The sequence below is a fragment of the Ranitomeya variabilis genome, chromosome 2 (genome assembly GCF_051348905.1).
Source record: "Ranitomeya variabilis isolate aRanVar5 chromosome 2, aRanVar5.hap1, whole genome shotgun sequence".
Lineage (NCBI taxonomy): Eukaryota > Metazoa > Chordata > Amphibia > Anura > Dendrobatidae > Ranitomeya > Ranitomeya variabilis.
In genome coordinates this window covers 460,113,524-460,135,190 of record NC_135233.1, presented here as the reverse complement: position 1 = coordinate 460,135,190, position 21,667 = coordinate 460,113,524, and the positions used below count along the sequence as shown (strand labels likewise).

At 42.0% G+C, this 21,667-nt stretch overlaps 1 protein-coding gene across 3 annotated transcripts; it reads right to left on the bottom strand.

The window, feature by feature from the left end:
- Window positions 1-459: 459 nt before the first annotated feature.
- RIN1 (Ras and Rab interactor 1) lies at window positions 460-20,815 on the bottom strand. 3 transcript variants are annotated; one of them, XM_077287456.1, is made up of 11 exons: window positions 20,745-20,815; window positions 20,404-20,481; window positions 16,754-16,931; window positions 13,275-13,389; window positions 7,986-8,058; window positions 7,384-7,475; window positions 6,274-7,287; window positions 4,253-4,558; window positions 3,435-3,566; window positions 2,974-3,110; window positions 460-1,827 (listed from the first exon to the last, which is right to left on the bottom strand). In XM_077287456.1, exons 2-11 carry the CDS (start codon window positions 20,433-20,435, stop codon window positions 1,477-1,479), a joined length of 2,430 nt encoding a protein of 809 aa, XP_077143571.1. In that variant the 5' UTR covers window positions 20,436-20,481; window positions 20,745-20,815; the 3' UTR covers window positions 460-1,476. The 3 variants fall into 3 exon arrangements, with proteins under 3 accessions (XP_077143571.1, XP_077143572.1, XP_077143570.1); XM_077287455.1 differs by lacking the exon at window positions 20,745-20,815 and having other exon boundaries at window positions 462-1,827; window positions 20,404-20,736; XM_077287457.1 differs by lacking the exons at window positions 7,986-8,058; window positions 16,754-16,931; window positions 20,404-20,481; window positions 20,745-20,815 and having other exon boundaries at window positions 461-1,827; window positions 13,275-13,390.
- Window positions 20,816-21,667: the final 852 nt, after the last annotated feature.

Below are 21,667 nucleotides of genomic sequence, written 5' to 3'. Positions count from 1 at the left end.
GATAACACCTCTATATACAGTAGATAACACAAGATCCACCATTTACAATAGGTGATATCACAGCTCACCTCCTCCTCCTGTACAATGACTGATAACACCTCTATACACAGTAGATAACACAAGATCCACCATTCACAATAGGTGACGTCACAGCTCACCTTCTGTACAATGCCTGATAACACCTCTATATACAGGAGATAACACAGGATCCACCATTCACAATAGGTGATGTCACAGCTCACCTCCTCCTCCTGTACAATGACTGATAACACCTCTATACACAGTAGATAACACAAGATCCACCATTCACAATAGGTGACGTCACAGCTCACCTTCTGTACAATGCCTGATAACACCTCTATATACAGGAGATAACACAGGATCCACCATTCACAATAGGTGATGTCACAGCTCACCTCCTCCTGTACAATGACTGATAACACCTCTATATACAGTAGATAACACAGGATCCACCATTCACAATAGATGATGTCACAGCTCACCTCCTCCTCCTGTATAATGACTGATAACACCTCTATATACAGTAGATAACACAGGATCCACCATTCACAATAGGTGATGTCACAGCTCACCTCCTCCTCCTGTACAATGACTGATAACACCTCTATATACAGAAGATAACACAGGATCCACCATTCACAATAGGTGATGTCACAGCTCACCTCCTCCTCCTGTACAATGAATGAGAACACCTCTATATACAGTAGATAACACAGGATTGATAACACCTGTATACATTATATCGGAGATAACACAGGATCCACCATTGACAATGGGTGATGTCACAGCTCACCACCTCCCTTTACAATAGCCCTTGCCCAGAAAAGAGCTTACTCAGATCAGAAGCCCAGAAAGGGTCTATATAACGGACAGGACCTGAGTCAGTCTACTGCTGCTAATGTCCATGTGCCAAACAGGCAGTAGGAATTTTAAATTAGTCACCGTGAACATAGCAAGACTTTTTTGTATGTGAATTGTGATGTAAAACTGTAAATAAAAGCATTTAACATAATTTCTGATTACACATTTCCTTTAATTATACTTTAGGAAACTTATCGTTGACGAGTGGCCATATGTAAAATCAAATATGTGCAAAACTGCATATATTCCATAAGTCCAAAGTGCTGATCATGCGAGATAGCATCCTGCAGAGAAGTTATTTTTTTTCTTTACCAATGCCAGGTTATAAAATGAAATGAGTAACAGTCAGTGTAAAGAAGGCCTAGATTATTGAGACGTTGATTGTGGTGATGTTTCTTATTTTTATATATCCGGTAAGAATCTGTGTGACATAAACAATGATGATATCACCATAATATGCGATAAAATTGGATATAGCCACCAATGGAAACATTCATCGTTATCGTTCCAATCTTGGACTTTCTCACAACATTGTAACCTGAAGGCACATGGTAAATGACCACATCTCTAAGGCACCTTCTTCCCCAGTAAAATTTACATAGGAGTCTTTGATAAATCGGTAGCACTGCAAGGATCGCCCAACAAATCTTGTGCTAGAGAGTTCTTTGCACCGTCCCTTTCGTCCAGCCGCTGATAACAGAAGAAGAAACTGGAGGCCGATTCCTTAAGCTTTGCTTTTATTTCTTGAGGCAATGCGTCCGGTGGAAGCGCTTTTTCTTCATCACCACCGCAATGCAGGAAAATGGAGAACTCTTCTGGGTTAGAAGGCTTAAACTTGAGGGCACAGAGGCGCGTGAGGTCAGCCACAGTCTGTGATGGCTTCAATAAGATAGTCTTTGTAGTGCAGCCATTAACTGGATCTTGGTGAGCAACTCGTAAAAAGTTCTGGAAATATGAAATGAGATTGAGAAGAAGATTACATCATTTTTTGGACCTTTTTTTTGTTTCAATTTGTAAAAATAAAAATCTTAAATTTACACTTTCTTAGACGTCAAATAATATTAAACATGTAAGTATTATACCCTACAAGACAAGAATATGTAGCAAGAAAGGATTGGAGCAGAAGCAAAGTAACAGCCCAGGAGATATCAAGAACACTTCTTACTTTATAGCTCCTTTTGTCTAATTTTTTGCTTATTCTTTCTATTAAAATATATACGGTATACTAACTTGTATCTGAATTATAAGGGCAAACAAAGTTTTTTTCTGAACAGACAAATGTTCTACTAATGACAAGTTACTCCACATTTTTCTTAAATAATGTGCAAATTGTGCTGCGTTTTCTGAAGTGTAAACATATACGCATTAGAAATATGGTCATACATAATGGCCTCCTGCTTCCATGAAAACCAGCTGACTGATAAACTACTTTTATTGGCATACCCTTTAACATTTATCATATAGATAGTACTTAAAGGGGATGTGTTACATGCAATAAATATATATATATATATTTTTACTTGGTGTAAATGCCGCTTTTCTTCTGAATCCAGGATGTTTTGTTTCTTTTTTTCCCTGTACCTCTTCATTCCTGAGATATTGCCCTCTTTTCCCATTATATAAATCAATTTTTTTTCCATTCGGGCATTGCCTTGACTCTTCCTTTATAGGAGTCATCTAGAGGACTACCCACTTAGATAATAAGACTAGATTTACATAAAAGGAAGAGGGGGCATATCTCCAGAACAGTGAGGTGCAGGAACAAAATAAAAACATTGGATTCAGGAGAACAGCAGCATTTACAGCAGCTCAAAACAATTACTTGTTTATGACAAGTGTGTGTTCTTTTTAATATTTTGATGAAATTCCACTGCAACAGTTTTTCATCACTGTGATCAGTTTATTGGTTGTCCTTCTTTGGACACCTATTAGAAGGTAATAACCCCATCATACTGGGCACACCACACAAGAGCTGCTGTATTGGAGATGCCCATCACCAGTCTGGCCATCACAATTTGGCTGTTGTCAAAATTGAGCAAATTGTTATATATATGAGACTATAGTATAGTTCTTGTAGCATAAATAAAATACCTGCAGATCATTGAGAGATGGAAGCCCTTGCCTTCTTCGATGCCACTCACTTAACGATAGTCCAGCATCCTGGGGATGAGTGTGTAGCGAGGACAGGACAGAAAGAGCGGCAGAAACACTGGTAAGGTAGTATCCTCCTATTAAACACAGAAAGATAGTAGAAATTTATAAGCAGTTAATTAAATGGTGAAGTTAGGCTTTTTTAAGACAAGAGTGGGCCCTGTCTTTATATCCCCAAAAAAGTATTGAGGTCCCAAAATCATTACTTTAGCTCTCAGTTTAGAAAATGTATTCACCAATTGTGGACGATGCTTTCCAGACTGATAGGCGGTCTCCTAGCCTGCATATATGAGGCTGTGGAGTTCAGGTTGGTAGATCCAGGGTAAGTTCTGAAATCGTGGTCAGTACTTAGATGTTGATATATGGTATTGCTACTAGATAGTAGTAACAGGGATTCCTACCTTCTCCTATGAGAGCTTCACCAGGCAGAAGTTCTGTGGTGTAGTGTATGTCTACCAGAAGGTAAGGCACGTCACATAGAGCCAAGACATAGCACAAGGCAGGGAGGAACTCATCGGCACCGCACGCATCATCTGCAGAAGACAAGAGTATAAATACATTGCACCACTTTTTCAAGGATTTTCAGCAGTCAATGAAGAATAAACTCATGACGGGTCAACATCTCTTTGTCACGTATCTCTAATGTAACTTTCAGATCAGACATTGGGTGTGGAAAGATCCGTACAATGCTAGCCTCGAGTAGTTTTTTTTACCCCACCCCGACTATATATATATATTGTAAGAGTCATGTCGGTCTGGTAGTCGGGGGCAGGTATATCTCGCCCAGGTATTTGTCCTATGTGAATTAGGCCGCTCAGTATCTTCAGGATACCGAGGGGTTAATAAGTGCAGGAATAAAGGCTGACCAGCTGGAGGTTTCAGGTGTCAGCCTGGGGCACACAGAATGCCTGTCTGTGTGAGACAAACGTGAGTGTGAGCTGTGCTCATGATCTGTGTAATGTTAGCTGGGAGGGAGAAGCCCCCCCCAGTTGTTAGATAGGAACGTATTTGTTTAGTTAGCGCCGGACAGGCTAGGATTTATTTTTATGTTTTGTTTTCTGTATTTGCTTTCACTTTAATAAACCTGAGTTGAGGTCAGTCAACTTGGAAACCTGCTGTCGCCTCAGAGTTCAATGCACAAACCACGTGACCTTTGACCCCAGCAAAGGCGATCCCGGAGTGTTTTGTCACAATATATATATATATATATATATCTTACCTTGCTGTGTGTCCATGCTCCTATAAACGCCCCGACATGCCTGTAGCAACACACAAACTTTATCAACAGGTGAATATTTTTCCTGCATTCTAAGCAATTTTTGACGAATTTTCTCCAGATCTTGAACCACAGGAGCTTTCAGCTTCACTCCGAGCAGAGTTGGCCCATCCCTCTTGACTGCTTGCATATTCCTCCCAAGTTTTTCCAGCTCTTCACTCTCCTCCATTCCTCTCTGAATTTCAGACACTAGAGAAGTCCTCAGAGGCTTTAAGATAAGACGATGCAGTGATTTTTCTAAGACACGTTCTGAAATATAACGTAGAATTGAGATTGTCTTGTAACATTGTGTGACTTACTGTAGATACACAAAATAAAACATTTGAAAGTTAAGTTACACAAAATCCTGGCTCTTTGCTGCGTCCTCTGCATCCTCTACATGTATCGCCATTGTTTCTTTTCTAGGTTGATCATAATCCAAAACGTATTCAAGCCAACTGTCCTGATTATGCCTGGAACAGTCCCCGCAAATTTTGCGGTGTCCTTGGCCAGGAAGGGACAGAGTTTAAACCCAACTCATAAATTGGATGTTTCCAGGCATGATTGGGGCAGTCCATACATTGCCATCTTTCTATAAGAAAGGAACATAATGTGTTATGGTAATGTACAGTCATGTAAAGTGTTAATGTACCATGTGAATAGTATATAATGCAAGGTAAGCATAGGATTAACTTTAGGGTAGCATAAGTACGGTTTATATAGTAAGTGGTTAAGCAATAGCATAGGACATAGGATAAGAACAAAAGATTTAGTCTGTAGAATAGGAAATGGTTAATGACACAACAAGCCCAGTGTGTGGGAATTAGTGTTAATAAAAGGCGGGCACTTCCTGCTAGTGAGTGGTTAGAGAAGTGAAGTGTCAAGATCAAGTTCAGGTGCAGGTGCAAAGGGCTGCTAGGGACAGCATGGGCCAATCGCTCAGGTCAGCAGGAGGCCTTTCTGAGATCCTTGATGCACATTCCTGTAACATCTGGAGCCTAGGGCTTGGGCCAGGTACCATGGAGCAGGCCTGGTCTTCTGACATCTCTTGGTCGATAGACGTGGAATTAGTTGGAGGGCAGTTGGCCAGTCCCGGGTGCACTGCCGAAGAGGACAGGAAATCCCTGAGGCTGATGAGGTCAGTGGGCTTAGGGGTAATCCAGGACGAACAAGTGGCAGAGCTGAAGAGGTACTGTACTAAGGGAGGAACAATCGTAAAATGCTGTGCCCTATCCCACATGTCACCATCTGATGAACTTGAACTGACTAGTAAACATTTGCCTATTGTAAAAAACTTGGTGTCCCCTGAATTGTGTGTGGCGGCTCCTGAGGAAGAAAGCCTGGAGGCAGCGGAGGTCTGCGGCCTACAAGTGGGTGTGATGCACCCCAGACTTGACAGCACATTGGGACTGGGACACCGTTTGTCTGTAAAGTACCAGACCGTGACCGGACAGCAACTCGGTTATAACAACCGCTCTCTCGCACCTTACACAGTCATTACAGTAGTTAGACTTTTACATCGATATGTCAATGGCATTCTTACTTTTGGCTTAGAATCAACTAAATCAAAGAGTTGACGACCCCCGATTCATCAAGCAGTGGTTTCATTTAAAAAAATTGCAACTTTTGATAGCTTTACGTCCACCAACTTTTCGAACAGGAGAGGGCATGGCCGAGCTCTGTCAACAGTCATCATAATTTGCAACAAAAAAGTTGTGTAAAGTAAAAAATTTTACACGACAATGAAACTCTGGATGAGATGTGAAAAGAGCTTAAGAGCGGCAGAAAAATGTGTGGATGAACAGTAGTAACCAAACATGGATTAATGTAAAGTGTTGTGCCTGCAACTAGAAACCACAGCGAGTGCAATCGCAGAATGACAATTAATAAGTATTCCATATGTGGTCACTCACACTTGGTCACAAAAGTGTAATACCATCGTATTAGATAGGTCCAAATCTATAGCTATTTTTCACTGTTCTCACCTTGTTCATCAGATGTTAGTGCTTCCAGGTGGGTTTCTGCACTTTCTCTCAGCATATTCTTCATTTTATCCATGAAAGCTCTGACTTCCCTTAATACGCTCTGGTAATGTTTTCCTTCCTCTTGTTTTTTATCTTTACTGGGATTGATATCCACTTTTTGAAGAAAACCCTGCAGTTCCTTCCCAAATTCAGTGGTAACATCTTTGCCCATTTCTTCGATTAATATAATCATCTTGCGTTCTGGAGATAAAAGGGACAGGAAGGCTCCACTGACTGCTCGAAAGGAGGAACGTCCACTTTTATTTTTTTTCCTTCTTGTAAGTTGAGGAGAAAACTTTCCTCCGTCCTCTGATGTCGCATCTTCTGCGCTGCTAATGGAACCACTATCCTGCTCTTCTACAGAATTCCCTCCATTTATGTGGTTCTCTTTTCCATCCTTGATTTCTTGTGTCCTTGGAGCTGCAGTAGGAACGTTGTAGTCTCCTACGTCTTTGGAACGCATCGGTGACAGTTTAAGTCCAAGGTCACGGCTGCCTTTGCTCAGACTCTTCCTCAGACGATATCTAAGAGATGAGCGAGGTTTTCTATACTCTTGGTCTTCTGATACCTCCTGGGCTTGCACTTCCCCATTGACCTCTGAAACTTTGACTGATGTCTCTTCGTCTTCCTCTTTCACAGACTCTTCACATGGTACCGGTGGAGGTGGATTTAGTGGAGGAGAGAGAGAACCAGAATTTTCAGTAGATACTCTGACTTTAATGCTTTTCTGGAAGTGAGAACGCTTGAGTGCCCCGGAGTCTTTGGATTTGAAGAGGGGGTTTACAAAGAAGAGGGCCCCTTCTTTTCCTTCTACGGAAACTTCTTTGGGGCTACGAGTTTTCAGTGATGGGATAATAGTTGGACTAATTGTGTCTGGCAGGTCTGGTGATAGAAGATTCAGGGACAGTGAAGGAGAGGAAGTAGCTGTTGGGGCCGAAGAGTAATTTCGAGCATTAAGGGAGGAATTCCAAAATTCTGAAAAAGTTGAAAAATACAGAAATATGAACAATGATATCATAATATATTAATAACAATAATGCATGTTTTTCTATAACAAAATAAAATATTTACCATGTCCTAAATGGGAAATGGCCTCTAACTGTTTTCGTGAAGTTACTTTTTCTATAGCTGCGGGAAGTCTAAGCATATAAGGTAGGACATCCCTGAAAAAGACAAGCAATACATATTTCTAAATATAAAAAAACAGTAAAGATGTCAGGCGGTTGTTTTTATGTGTCTTCACTGAATGCAGATTTTACCTGTGAATTGAGAATGAAAGATCAGTCCAGGAGGAGAAAGAAGCATATTTCTCTGATAAGATACCGTATATTACATCGTTGCTTATTATCATGTGTACTATTGATTTATTAGATAAAAATTAAACCAATTCGTTAACATAAAAGAAGACTGCTAGATACAATACAAGCATTTTTTTACCTTTTGTATCATCCCTGCTTCCTCATAGATTGTAAGCTCTTGCAAGGAGGATCCTCTCTCCCCTATTGTTACTCTGTAATGTCTGATATTGTTTATACATGTCCCCAATTAATTGTAAAGTGCTTGCACTACGTAAATAAAAATCAATATTCTTTTTATTTTTAGTCTAAGGGGAAGATATGTTAAGTCAGAGTAAATAATGGTAAGAAAGAAAGACAGTGGACAACGAAAATCACCTTTCAGTACTGTAATACGACACAAGCTTTATAAGATCTGAAAAGGTAAGTGGAGAATTTTCCAGGCAAAGACCTGTTTGGAGACAAAAAGCAAAGTAATTTTTAGGTTCTAAAAAAAAGCGAAAACTTTAGGTTCTGTTCACAATTTTTTTGGTAGATGTGTTCGCGTACTATAATAAGTAACTTATTAAGTCTTTTATGCTCTACTGAAAATCATATTCTGCTATTTTAAATAGCTGGGGTTTTTTTGGAGGGGGGGGTGGGGGGTATTTTTATTACAAATGATTTCATTTTTTTTACACCTCATAGAAGAGTTTTCTAACTAGATCATGCTATGTTTTGAAAAAAAAAAAGACCCCAAAAATACAACGGTAAAAGCACTACAAAAAAAAAAGATCGTACTGCATTTTATATTTCTCCCATGACTAAGAGGCCCTATTCCTTTTTATAAATATGTAAAAAAAAAAATCTTACTTGGTGTAAATTCCGCTCTTCTCCAGAATCCATAGAAAATAATTACCGTACATATTCATGCCCAATGTGATGTCCTTACTAAAGAAAGCGCCACCAGGAATTATGTAACAAAAAATGCAGAGTTTTCTAATATTTTTGGAGGGGCTACCTAACTGTTTTTTTTTGTGCTCATTTTTGATTCTGAACTGAAAAACTAACGCCAGTTTATCAGAATGTAAGGAAATTGAAAGTCTATGTTCTCCACGGCATCCGTACTCCGATCTGTGTGGCGCTCAGGCAGTAGCTGTGAGTTTCTCTCTCCTACGTCTTTGGAACACATCGGTGACATTTTTCGAGTCATATGGGGGTTTCAGTACCCGGACCCCCACTAATTCTGCTTTAAGATAAACTTTCAAACTTTTAGTTACTTTTTTAAATGCATCTGGCTACATATGTGGCAGCACGGAAGAGGTAGTAGAGATGCGGCAGGACGGAAGAGGTAGTAAAGATGTGGCAGGATGGAAGAGGTAGAAGAGATGCGGCAGGACAGAAGAGGTAGAAGAGATGTGGCAGGACGGAAGAGGTAGAAGAGATGTGGCAGGACGGAAGAGGTAGAAGAGATGCGGCAGGACAGAAGAGGTAGAAGAGATGTGGCAGGACGGAAGAGGTAGAAGAGATGCGGCAGGACGGAAGAGGTAGAAGAGATGCGGCAGGACGGAAGAGGTAGAAGAGATATGTGGCAGGATGGAAAAGGTATACTTTATTACTGTAATCATAAAGCACAAATAATTCCAATAATGGTGAGCAGGTAATCCTGACTCTCCCAAAGCACCCCAAGGATGCCCACCTTGGACTACTCCAAAATACAATCAGCACTAAAAAACGGAGCAAGAATGTCCACATCAACATATTTATAAAAATATTCAAATATGTTTATTAAAGTCACCTTATTATATAAATCACAAAAATACAGAAATACAAAGTACAAAAATGTACGTGCTGTCAGCACAGACATAAAGCAGGAGGCACTACAAGGAGGACATGACAGTAGCCAAGTTTAGAGGGGGGAATACAGAGATGTACCCCTCAGGTTGCAGCATTGATCCTTATTTAGTACATGGCCATATCTATACATAACACTAGGTCCAATACTATCCATATAGCGGCCACCACATGAAAAGAGTCACACAATTAGATACAATAGCTGCTTACCCATTGGTAGTCAGGGTTCGTACCCCCACCTCACTTGGCACCCCGGACGCGTGTTTCGCGTGGCTTTTTCAACAGGATACCCTGTTGAAAAAGCCACGCGAAACGCGCGTCCGGGGTGCCAAGTGAGGTGGGGGTACGAACCCTGACTACCAATGGGTAAGCAGCTATTGTATCTACGGTAATTGTGTGACTCTTTTCATGTGGTGGCCGCTATATGGATAGTATTGGACCTAGTGTTATGTATAGATATGGCCATGTACTAAATAAGGATCAATGCTGCAACCTGAGGGGTACATCTCTGTATTCCCCCCTCTAAACTTGGCTACTGTCATGTCCTCCTTGTAGTGCCTCCTGCTTTATGTCTGTGCTGACAGCACGTACATTTTTGTACTTTGTATTTCTGTATTTTTGTGATTTATATAATAAGGTGACTTTAATAAACATATTTGAATATTTTTATAAATATGTTGATGTGGACATTCTTGCTCCGTTTTTTAGTGCTGAGAGGATGGAAAAGGTAGTAGAGATGAGGCAGGACGGAAGAGGTAGTAGAGGTAGAGAGGAGATGTAGAGCCCAACTCTATTGAAAAAACATTGAGTGGACAGTCTTAGGCACATGATTATGTTCCTATCTGATTATTCAAGGATCTAAAAATGTCAAGAGTTGAAGACGACATTGAACTTTAACCACCAGTGTCAGCACAAGCCGCAGATACATATAGGATATAGTTCCTTTTTTAGATAAGTAGTAGGGTTAGTACAATCGCGGAGTGCACTCACTGATAGGGAGGGACATAATGGCACTGAACTCAAATTACCTATTGAATTTTTACCTGTATATTACCCTTTTATTCCCCTACTTTGGCTAATAAATGAGGGGCCAAGGCAGAGGAACCGGTCTATGATGTCCATATGCTTTAAAGGGATTTGTCCGGGACTTACATATTGATCACCTGTCCGTACAATAGGTCACCAATATCAGATCATTGGCGGTCCGATACTTGGCTCCCCTACCAATCAGCAGTTATCTGCTCTGGGGGTGGCCGATATAAGCAATGTATGAGGCAGAACACAGCAGATCCCTACTTTATTTAGTGGCTTCTTCACATTATCTCCTACTCCGGTGAATAGCACATACTGTACGGCATGCACAGTTCACAGCATAAGTAAAGTTGTATGAGGAGCGAGCGCCATGTTTCTGTAGTCAAACATGACTCCACACACGAGGGTGGTCCTTGGTTCAAGTGCGGCGCACTCCCCAAAGGACCACCCAGGTAACCATCCATCCACCTATCATAGGTCTATATGGATGTTATTCTCATGTATATGCACCTATACCACTGCACCATATTGAAAAAAATTGCAAATAAAAACAGAATCATTGACTAACATCATTAGTCAGAGTGCAATGCGATTTTTTTTTATCAGATAGCACTTGCCCATTTTAAATGTAGATGAGTTTGAGCCCTTAAAGGAGGTTCTCTGGAGAAGACATGGATAGATGTTATTATATTGATCGGTGGGGGTCCAACCTCCGAAACCTGCACCAATCAGCAGAACAGGGCTCTTTTATCCTCGAATATTATTTATTATAATTATAATAATTATTATTAATTTTACCATATTTAGCAAAATGCTATTTTTTCAAGCTGTCATTATTGCTGTGACATAAAATAATTGTTTCATGAAAGAAGTAAAAATACCATACAGTGTTTGAGTATATACTGGAAAAATATATATATTTGTACTGTGTTAGCCAGTAGATAGAAAAATATTAAAATGTTAGAGTACTCAGTGGTTGATACCTTTTAATGGCTAACTGAAAAATGGTAACAAATTGCAAGCTGGCCAGGCTACTTGCCTGATGAAGAGACCTGAGTAGTCTCGAAAGCTTGCAATTCGTTACCATCTTTTCAGTTCACCATTAAAAGGCATCAACCACTGAGGACTCTTGAATTTGAGTATATACTGTACTCTTATATACATATATTTAATTTATTTTTTATATTGTGAAAAATGCCGTTTTCTCTGGCAGTGATTATTGCTATGACACATGATAGCTGTGTTACAAAAGAAAGGACTAGGACTGGGAATGTCCAATAGCACCACCTTGTGGCCTGCTAATATATATGTGTAAGTAATAGGTGGCCTGCCAATATGTATTCATAAATAATAGCACCACCTTGTGGCCTGCCAGGGTATATGATTAAATAATAGCACCACCTTGTGGCCTGCCAGGGTATATGAGTAAATAATAGCACCACCTTGTGGCCTGCCAGGGTATATGAGTAAATAATAGCACCACCTTGTGGCCTGCCAATGTATATGAGTAAATAATAGCACCACCTTGTGGCCTGCCAGTGTATATGAGTAAATAATAGCACCACCTTGTGGCCTGCCAATGTGTATGCATAAATAATAGCACCACCTTGTGGCCTGCCAGTGTTTATGAGTAAATAATAGCACCACCTTGTGGCCTGCCAATGTGTATGCATAAATAATAGCACCACCTTGTGGCCTGCCAATGTGTATGCGTAAATAATAGCACCACCTTGTGGCATGCCAATGTGTATGCATAAATAATAGCACCACCTTGTGGCCTGCCAATGTGTATGCGTAAATAATAGCACCACCTTGTGGCCTGCCAATGTGTATGCGTAAATAATAGCACCACCTTGTGGCCTGCCAATGTGTATGCATAAATAATAGCACCACCTTGTGGCCTGCCAATGTGTATGCATAAATAATAGCACCACCTTGTGGCCTGCCAATGTGTATGCGTAAATAATAGCACCACCTTGTGGCCTGCCAATGTGTATGCGTAAATAATAGCACCACCTTGTGGCCTGCCAATGTGTATGCATAAATAATAGCACCACCTTGTGGCCTGCCAAAGTTGGGGTGCATATTTTTTTCATACTGTGGTTTTTAGTGCTCAGTGCCATTGATTAAGATCTGTGTTGTATGCAAAGCTTGCTGTGGGCCGTACTGTCCTCCCAGTTTTTTATACCTCCATAGTTTACCTTATTATGGAAGAATTTTATTCCGAGAGATAAATATGGAGTGGGTTGTGTTTTTTTGAACACACAGGGAGATATACAATAGATGCTTTTGCAAATTGCAACATTTCATTGCATAAATGCCTAAGTCAAATTTATAACTGTTCTATTTCATGTATCACACCAGTTTTTAAGAAGTAAAACTTAGTAATGGTGAGTAAAGGAAGTATGGTTTACATTTTGGTGTCAAGTATGACATGATTACATTTCTGCAAAAAAGTTGCAAAAAAAGTTGCATATTCTAAGAGGTATAGAACAAATACATTAATCTGCTCATTCATCGAGAGATTGGATCTGATTTATGCCAGAACAGAAATCCTTGTTCTCAGCAGCACATCGCCGGTGTAGACGTTAGATGTGCTGCTGATACATGTTATGTATGTGGACAGATTGATCTACTAGTGATCATTCTGTCCCCATCATTGTTCCTTAGCCGGTGTAAAGAGGCCGGGAAACAAGCGTGAAATGTTCATCAGAAATGTTCAGCGTGGCTTTATGGACAGTGCCGCTCGGCTAAGATTTTTGGGCGCACCCCAATATTTTTTAAATCCGTTCATTAGCTTACCCGAGGGTCCTTCATGTATATAGGACTGATGAATGAAACTTGGCACACAATCGTCTGATAACCGCACGCACAGGACCAGCTGCTGACGAGTGTTTGATCTTCTTACAAGAAACGTCTGTAAGTTAAAATTTTCAGTCAGTTCCTTTATACATGAATACTGCAAACAAGGAAACACTTATAATCAGAAATTATGTAAAAAAAACACTTAGGCTCTAGCCTGTTACTTAAAGAGAACAGGTAACCTTGGGAAAATGCTCTTTACTTGCAGATATTGGGTTAATCTGCAGAGCAATAGTGTTACAATGCTGCCTAGCCGACTTTTTAAGAGTGCAGCTACCGGGAGAAAATAAACTTATTTCCTCCCAGGAACTCCTGGCTTTCAGTCAAGGGGATGCACACGGAACGTCTACAGACAGCACCACTCATATTGCAAGCAACGACTGTAAGCCCCCTTGACTGAAAGCTAACGGCTTCCGGGAAGAAATAAGTTAATTTTCTCCCAGTAGCCGCACTTTTCGTGAGGCGGATGGGCACCAATGTAATACTATTGGCATCCTAAGGCTAAGTGCACATGTTGCAGAATTGCCACGGAAATTTCCGCGGCAATTCTGCAACTCCTGCCGCGGGTAAAACGCATGCGGAATTGGCATGCGTTTTCCCGCTAAACACTAGCGTTTTGCAAGAGTAATTAGCTTGCAGAATGCTAGCGTTTTCCAAGAGATCTGTAGCATCGCTTGGAAAACTGATTGGCAAGTTGGTCACACTTGTCAAACATAGTGTTTGACAAGTGTGACCAACTTTTTACTATTGATGCTGCCTATGCAGGATCAATAGTAAAAGATAGTGTTAAAAATAATCAAAACAAAAAAAAATCATGATATTCTCACCTTCCGGCGTCCACCGCAGCTTTCCCGCTCCTTGCGACGCTCCGGTCCCAGTAATGCCTCGCGGCAATGACCCCACGATCTCGCGAGACCGTCACAGGTCATTTTCGCAATGCATTACTTGGACCTGAGCTTCGCAAGGAGCGGGAACGCTGCGGGGGATGCCAGAAGGTGAGAATATTATAATTTTTTACTTTAATTATTTTTTTTTTAACAATTATATGGTTCCCAGGGCCTGGAGGAGAGTCTCCTCTCCTCCACCCTGGGTACCAACCGCACATGATCCGCTTACTTCCCGCATGGTGGGCATAGCCACATGTGGAAAGTAAGTGGATCAATGCATTCCTATGTGTGCGGAATCCCCGCGATTCTGCACAAAGAATGAAGATGCTACATTTTTTTCCGGAATGTGATTCCGCTGCGGAAAAAAAACACAATATGTGCCCAAAAAATGTGGAATGCATTCTAAAAATGGGATGCTTAATGTGAGCGTTTTTTTTCGCGTTTTTAAAGCGAAAAAACGTGAAAAAAACATGAACTTGTGCACATAGCCAAAGAGCATCTGCAGGTAAATGGTGCCTAACATACTCTATTGACTGTATTTGGGTCCATTAGGCTTCTGAATCTACGATTCATATAACTTTAGACTAGTGGTAATTATTCAACCACGGACACCATAAATCCCCCTCTACATGTACGTTGGGGATCATGCACATGGGCCTGGACTTGACTTGGGGGTCATGCACATGGGCTTGGACTTGTCTTGGGGTCATGGACATGGGCTTGGACTTGACTTGGGGGTCATGCACATGCGCTCAGACTCGACTTGGGTCATGCACATGGGCTCAGACTCGACTTGGGGGTCATGCACATGGGCTCGCACTCGACTTGGGGATCATGCACATGGGCTCAGACTTGACTTGGGGGTCATGCACATGGGCTCGGACATGACTTCTATAGTACAGAACAGTACAGTATAGCCTTCGTGCACCAACATAAAACTTCCCCCGACTCCATATCTACAAAAATACTCTCAGTTTTTTATTCTGTCGGATTTATAGGAATCTTTTTGCTTCCGCATGACATTGAGGGGGTGCAAAGGGCACAGTATTGGGCTCCAGTACATCTATGACAGCCCTGTTTTGGCTCCATACAAAACAAAGCTGTAATATATTATGTGCATGAGCCATTAGGCTTACAAGTCATGGATGCTAAGGCCTGGGGACGTTAGAGTGGTTCCTGCTTGCCTGACTCCTCTACCATCACTGATGGAGTGAAATGGTTGAGATATCACAGATGTTGGATTCTTCAGAAATTATGCAAAATTCTAACAGTTGCAGCAACTTTTAGCAATTTTTGGGAGGGACATCTATAGAGAAATGTGCGCCATTTCAGGTTGGTTGGACCTTAGGAGAGGGATAGTATCAAGAAGTAGCTGATCTTTCTTTTGTCATGGACATTATGTCTAGCAATCACAGGAGGCGCTCCAGATGCTGGCCATCGAATGCCGGCCGAGGTCCGGATGCAACAAGTGCCAATTCAGGGTCTATCCAAAACTTTTTGCTCAACTATAGTGCCTGGCTTAGGTATTATCCCTGGTCATGTTCCAAAGGGTCATTGAATTATAGTAGGGGGGCTACCTTCGCTAGGCGGCTCTTGCAAGACAGAATTTGGGATAGAGTTTGTACACTTTTTTCCATGGATATTTGCCAAGAACACTTCATACTGAGCACCTAAGAATTCCTTAGGAAGAGCCATTCCTCCTTCCCTCCTAGTGCATCAGTGTGAATTGAATCGTTTATAAAGAGTAAATCCAAGAGGCAGGTACTGTACTTAGAACCCACAGAGGGGTAAAAATGAAGCACTTACCAGATGGTTAAAGTGCCAAAGGACTTGGGCTGCGGGCGTTGGGTGGAGCGTTGAAGAAGTGGAGACAGTTGCTCCTCCGTATGTCCCAGGTGAGGGGGTCCGGACGGTAGCGTGAGGTGGCAAGCCCGGGGGGAGCGTCCTCCCTATGGGCGCCAAGCTGCCGCACACACGCCGGAAATGTCTCTATTGCCTGTTCGGCATCCGTCTCCTGCTCCATTTTCTTGTAGCCCCGGGTGACGTCACCCAGACCACGCCCCCCCTATTCCCCGCTGCAGAGCAACGCTGTCCCTGGCCAGGACGCCGCCTGCTCACATTTCCGGCGTGTGTGCGGCAGCTTGGCGCCCATAGTGAGGACGCTCCCCCCGGGCTTGCCACCTCACGCTACCGTCCGGACCCCCTCACCTGGGACATACGGAGGAGCAACTGTCTCCACTTCTTCAACGCTCCACCCAACGCCCGCAGCCCAAGTCCTTTGGCACTTTAACCATCTGGTAAGTGCTTCATTTTTACCCCTCTGTGGGTACTTTGCAGTCTTTTACAGATACATATATCACCTAGGAGGTAGGTAGCGCGGTGACCTAATTTCTAGTCTTACTCTTTTCTGCATATACGACAGGCTGGGCGCAGTAGCCGTCTAGGCACCAGCAGCTTCCCCCACTCCTATATCTAACAACATTTGGAGCGCCGGTGTACCTATTATTTTATTTATTCAGGTACTGTACTTACCCCGGGGGGCTCCCTCTGCAGAATGTGCAATGCAGTGGCCGAATTTACACTGAGATGAAGCCAGACGCTCTGCGTGAGAAGAAGCCTCTCGGAGACACTCAGAGATGTCGGGGAGCCTCGGGGAGATGGGGAACGGGAGTTTTTTTGGTGTGGATAATCATATACAGGTTCACATATACTGCAAAGAGAGAGTGGTTCTAAGTCAGCAAATATTACTAAGTATGGTGGCTGTGTGGTCTGCATTTTACCTTGCAGCTCGAGGTTCCTACCATAAATTCTACCGATCTACGACATGTGCATGGACTTTATCTCTTTCTTATATATTAAGCTACTTTCATATGGGACTGAGAACTGGATATCTAGATATTTTCAGCAGGGAACAAGAAACATTTTTCCCAGAACATTTTCCCATAAATAAAAAAACAGTAAATGCGTCCATTATTCTTCATCTGTCAAGTTAGGCTACTTTCACACTAGCGTCGTGCACTGCACGTCGCAATGCGACGTTGCAGCGCACCGACGCAAACTGTGAAAGCGCCGCACAACGGTGGCAGCGGATGCAGTTTTACAACGCATCCGCTGCCCCATTGTGATGTGCGGGGAGGCGGGGGCGGAGTTCCGGCTGCGCATGCGCGGTCGGAAAAGACGGTCACGACGCACAAAAAAAGTTACATGTAACTTTTTTTGTGGCGACGGTCCAACGCAACACGACGCAACTGTCGCACGACGGTTGCGACGTGTGGCAATGCGTCGCACTGCGTCGCTAATGCAAGTCTATGGAGAAAAGACGCATCCTGCAAGCAATTTTGCAGGATGCGTTTTTTCTACAAAATGACGCATAGCGACGTGCAGTGCACGACGCTAGTGTGAAAGTAGCCTTAGTAAAATGTTATTTAACTATTTCTTCATTAGACCTGGTTTGGGAATTTCTAAATATAAAATCATGGCTGAAAGTGTTGGAAGCGATTGATTACAGTTATTTATTACAAAGAGTGTGCAACCAAATATTAAGTTGAGGGCGCCAACAATTTTGTCCTGCCCATTTTGGGGATTTTGTGTGAAATTATGTCCATTTTGCCTTTTTTCCCTGTTTTTTTGTGTTATTCCAATACACACAAAGGAAATAAACATGTGTATAACAAAACGTGTAATTGCAGTAATTTTCTGGGAGAAATACTTCATTTTCTGGAACAATTTCAAGGGTGACAACACTTTTGGCCATGACTGTATGTGACAAGGAGGAAAATTATAAACTAAAAAGTTATTCATATCTGGGGGGGTAAGATCCAAGCTTGTGATTTTCAATCCTTGTAGCATCCTGCCCTGAAGATGAAGAAGAGACTAAACAATTTTTAAAAAGTTGTAATAGTTTTTTTCTATCAATTCATTTTTTAGAACTTTTTATTTTTTATTTTTGAAGGCTTAAACTTTTACAAGTTGAAGATGGTAACCCTATAAAGGAGGTGTTTAATGAGGCCAACACCTGTCCGCATGCCCTAATGGGGCGTATGAATGGCATAGAGGGGGCCCTCACTTAGGTACCCTCTCTATGAGTTTGAGTTCAGGTGTGCTTGAGCGCTTCATTTAGTGCGTAGACTGTGTTAGCGTGAGATTTTTTACTTAATTTCCAACTTTAGTTTTAATTTTGAGAAGCTAAAAATATAATCCGTCCATACGTTGTACCTAAATTATGTGTAGGTGATACAATTTATACAGTCCATTTTGGAAATCAGTGGTTTCTTGGTTTCTCAGAAAACACAGACTTCACCCAATTTATTTTTTTCTTTTTTATGTACAGATGACATCAAATCAGTTTGATTATTCCTTTAACCTCTTAAAGGAGTTTTCCAGTAATAAGGTATACGTTTTTCTTTATCCACATTGACTTCCGCTACAGTAAAGTAATAAATTCAGGTCCAGTGCTGCCTCTCCACCATTGCCCTGGTCAATGTTGACAGACCGCAGCGGTAACATCATGACATCAGCACATGTGACCACCGCAGCTAATCACTGGGCTCATTATTGAGTTCACAATTTTAACCTAGCAGAGGCCAAAAATGTTTTTTTCTGGGATTAATGAACATTTCCAATAAAATAATTAAATAAACATTACTTAATGTATTTCTAGTTAGTTCATCACCGCTGTCTGTGATTACTTCTATACAACTAATCAATGTCCTAATTGGTGATGCCAAAGGAAATGGCACAAGAATACAGAGGCCAGTGATTGGCTGCAGTGGTCACATGTAGACAACACGTGGCTGCTCGGAAGTAAACAGAGACCAATGTGGAGTAGTAGGGCAACGGAACTGGAAAAACATTAGAATAATCAGAAAAGTAATGTTTGTTTGATTTTTTTTTTATGTCATTTATAGTCATTAGGCAAATTTCTGTTGATCCTCTAGAAACCCGTTAAAGATTAGTTTATATTAGGCTATTTTTTGTGTTTTCATTAATGCTTTACAAAACATTGTGTGGACATTGTTAATAAGGACCTGTATTTTGTAGGACCAGTTGTTGCTTTATTAGTGCCATTTTGGGGTACATATAATTTCTTGATTGAATTTGGTTACGTTTTGTGAGTGGATGGAATTAATGCAATTCTGTCACTGTCTATTTGCTTTGTTTTTAATTATTACAGATATATCAACTCCCGCTTTTCTGGGAAGGATTGCGATGAGATTTTGGAGTGAGAATGTAGGGATTTTTATACAGAAGGCCATTTGTGAGGTCAGACCCTGATGTTGGGGTGAGGCCGTGATCACAATTTCGCGTCTAGTTCATACCAAAGGTTTTGGATGGGGTTGAGGTCCAGGCTCTGAGTGGCCAGTCATGTACTTCACCAGACTCCTCCAACCATGGCCTTTATGGACCTTGTGCACTGGGCCCAGCCATGGGGAAAAGAAAAGGGCCTTCCCCAAACTGTTCCCATCATAGTGGAATATTAATTTTCCACAATGTCTTGTGCTGGGGCATTAAGATTTCCCATCACAGGAACTAAGCTGCCAAGGCCCACCCTTAAAAAAGAAGTCCATAGCGTTATCCTCCTCCACCAAACTGTACAGCGGGCACAATGTAGTCAGGCGGGTAATGTTCTCCTGGCATTCATCAAACCCAGATTCGTCCATCAGTTGCTAGAGAGAGAAGTGTGATCAGTCATCGCACAGAACACATTTCCTCCAGAGTCCAGTGGTGGCTTTACAGCCTTACACCACTCCATCTGACTCTTGGCATTGAGCTTGGTGATGTAAGGCTGCATGCAGCTTCTTGGCCATGTGCCACAAACTTTGAGATCTCCAATATACTGCAATTCGGAGAACCACTTTTGCTGACAGTATGAGAGAAAGGAAGCTATACCTGGTGATTGAGTGTTTTCTATATTCTGCATCTCATGTATAAATTATAGATTAACTCTACGAGTTCCTGACAGAAACTCAGGGCAGCTATTTACTGAGCAGAAATATATTAAAGAATTGCTGTGTATAGAATTAGCCTGAAAATAGGCAGTGATCTCCAAAACAAAGTAGATTAATATATTGATAATAAAAATCGTGATAGAATTCTAGTCGTCCCCCCGCTATGCCGCAGCAGTGATGTGAGCGTGGATGATCGTACAACCCAACTACGAACACATTAATATGATACCGTACCTTGTAGCACTGGGTTCGGATGTGCTGTCCATGCCGGTAATTCCAGCCTGACCCCCTCCTATGTACACGATGCTTGTTCTGAATTTAGAGACAGGATTAGAGAGTCACGTTACAATGAAAGCAGAAAGATTAATACTTCCAAGTTGAACTTTGGTAAAACCTCAGGAATATTGTGCGGTGAGTAAACTCCTTATTACTCAGCAGTGGAATATCGGAACTGCGGGATAATCATTACGTCTGTACATTGTTACGAAGTAACGACTCTTCCGTTATCGTCTGGCCACTATAGAGGACAGCACATGTTAGAAGTAACGAACAACAACGGAATATGTCCCACTTACCTTCTGCCTTCCTTCGGGACACAGAGTCCTGAATCTTTCTCGCCCTGTTTTTCCCACCCCTATGGGCGTTCCCAGAGTGACTAACCCTCAGGGTGTTGCAAGGTGTATACGCAGCTCCTCCACTCAATCTTTCCACTTCTCCTCCCCTCCTCGTCTTTCTCAGTATCTCACGCTGCCACTTCTCTCCACATGCCTGCTCTGCAGAGACTTGTGAAACAAGTCAAGCTTTTGGGATTCCAGAAAGAAACGTTCGGTGGTTATGACAGATCCCTTCACATTGGGCTTTGTATCGCAAACCACTAACGGATTATAGATTGTGCATTTATGCAGAATGAGGTTTTCCCTGTAAAAAGCAAAGTAAAGGAGATGGATACATTTCAGCCTATTGTATAGATTGCCTAGTTCAGCGTTAAGTCATTCAAGTCGGATCTTAGCCATGGCAAAACTAGATACTTCTGGGGCCCCAATGCAAATTCTCGAACACCCAACTATCACTGGTCTTAATAGTATTAATCCTCTCGGCCACATAGGACCTTAATGGCCTTCGCTGGTGTGATGAACGTCAAGGATCCACACCTCGCAACCCCACCTGATGTCAATATTACGTCAGAGGGATTATATGGTCAGGCCTCCCGACTTGTACCAACGTGACGTTCCGCACCCCCTGGGGACACGTAAGGTCAGCTTGGCACAGTTTTACACAGACACCCCCCTGTCATCCAACACTGCCTGAAATCTCTGACTAGACGTGGCCAGAATAGACAAGACTACCACATCTTGGATCAGCTCCCCGGGACTTGTCTCCTGGCTTCCATCTGACCCAACAGCCACTTGGTCAGAAGGGGAGAAGCCGTCGGACCCCCGGCGCTACCACTGCGCATGACAGCAGCAACAGTCGCTGCAACCGCGGGTAGTGCCCACTT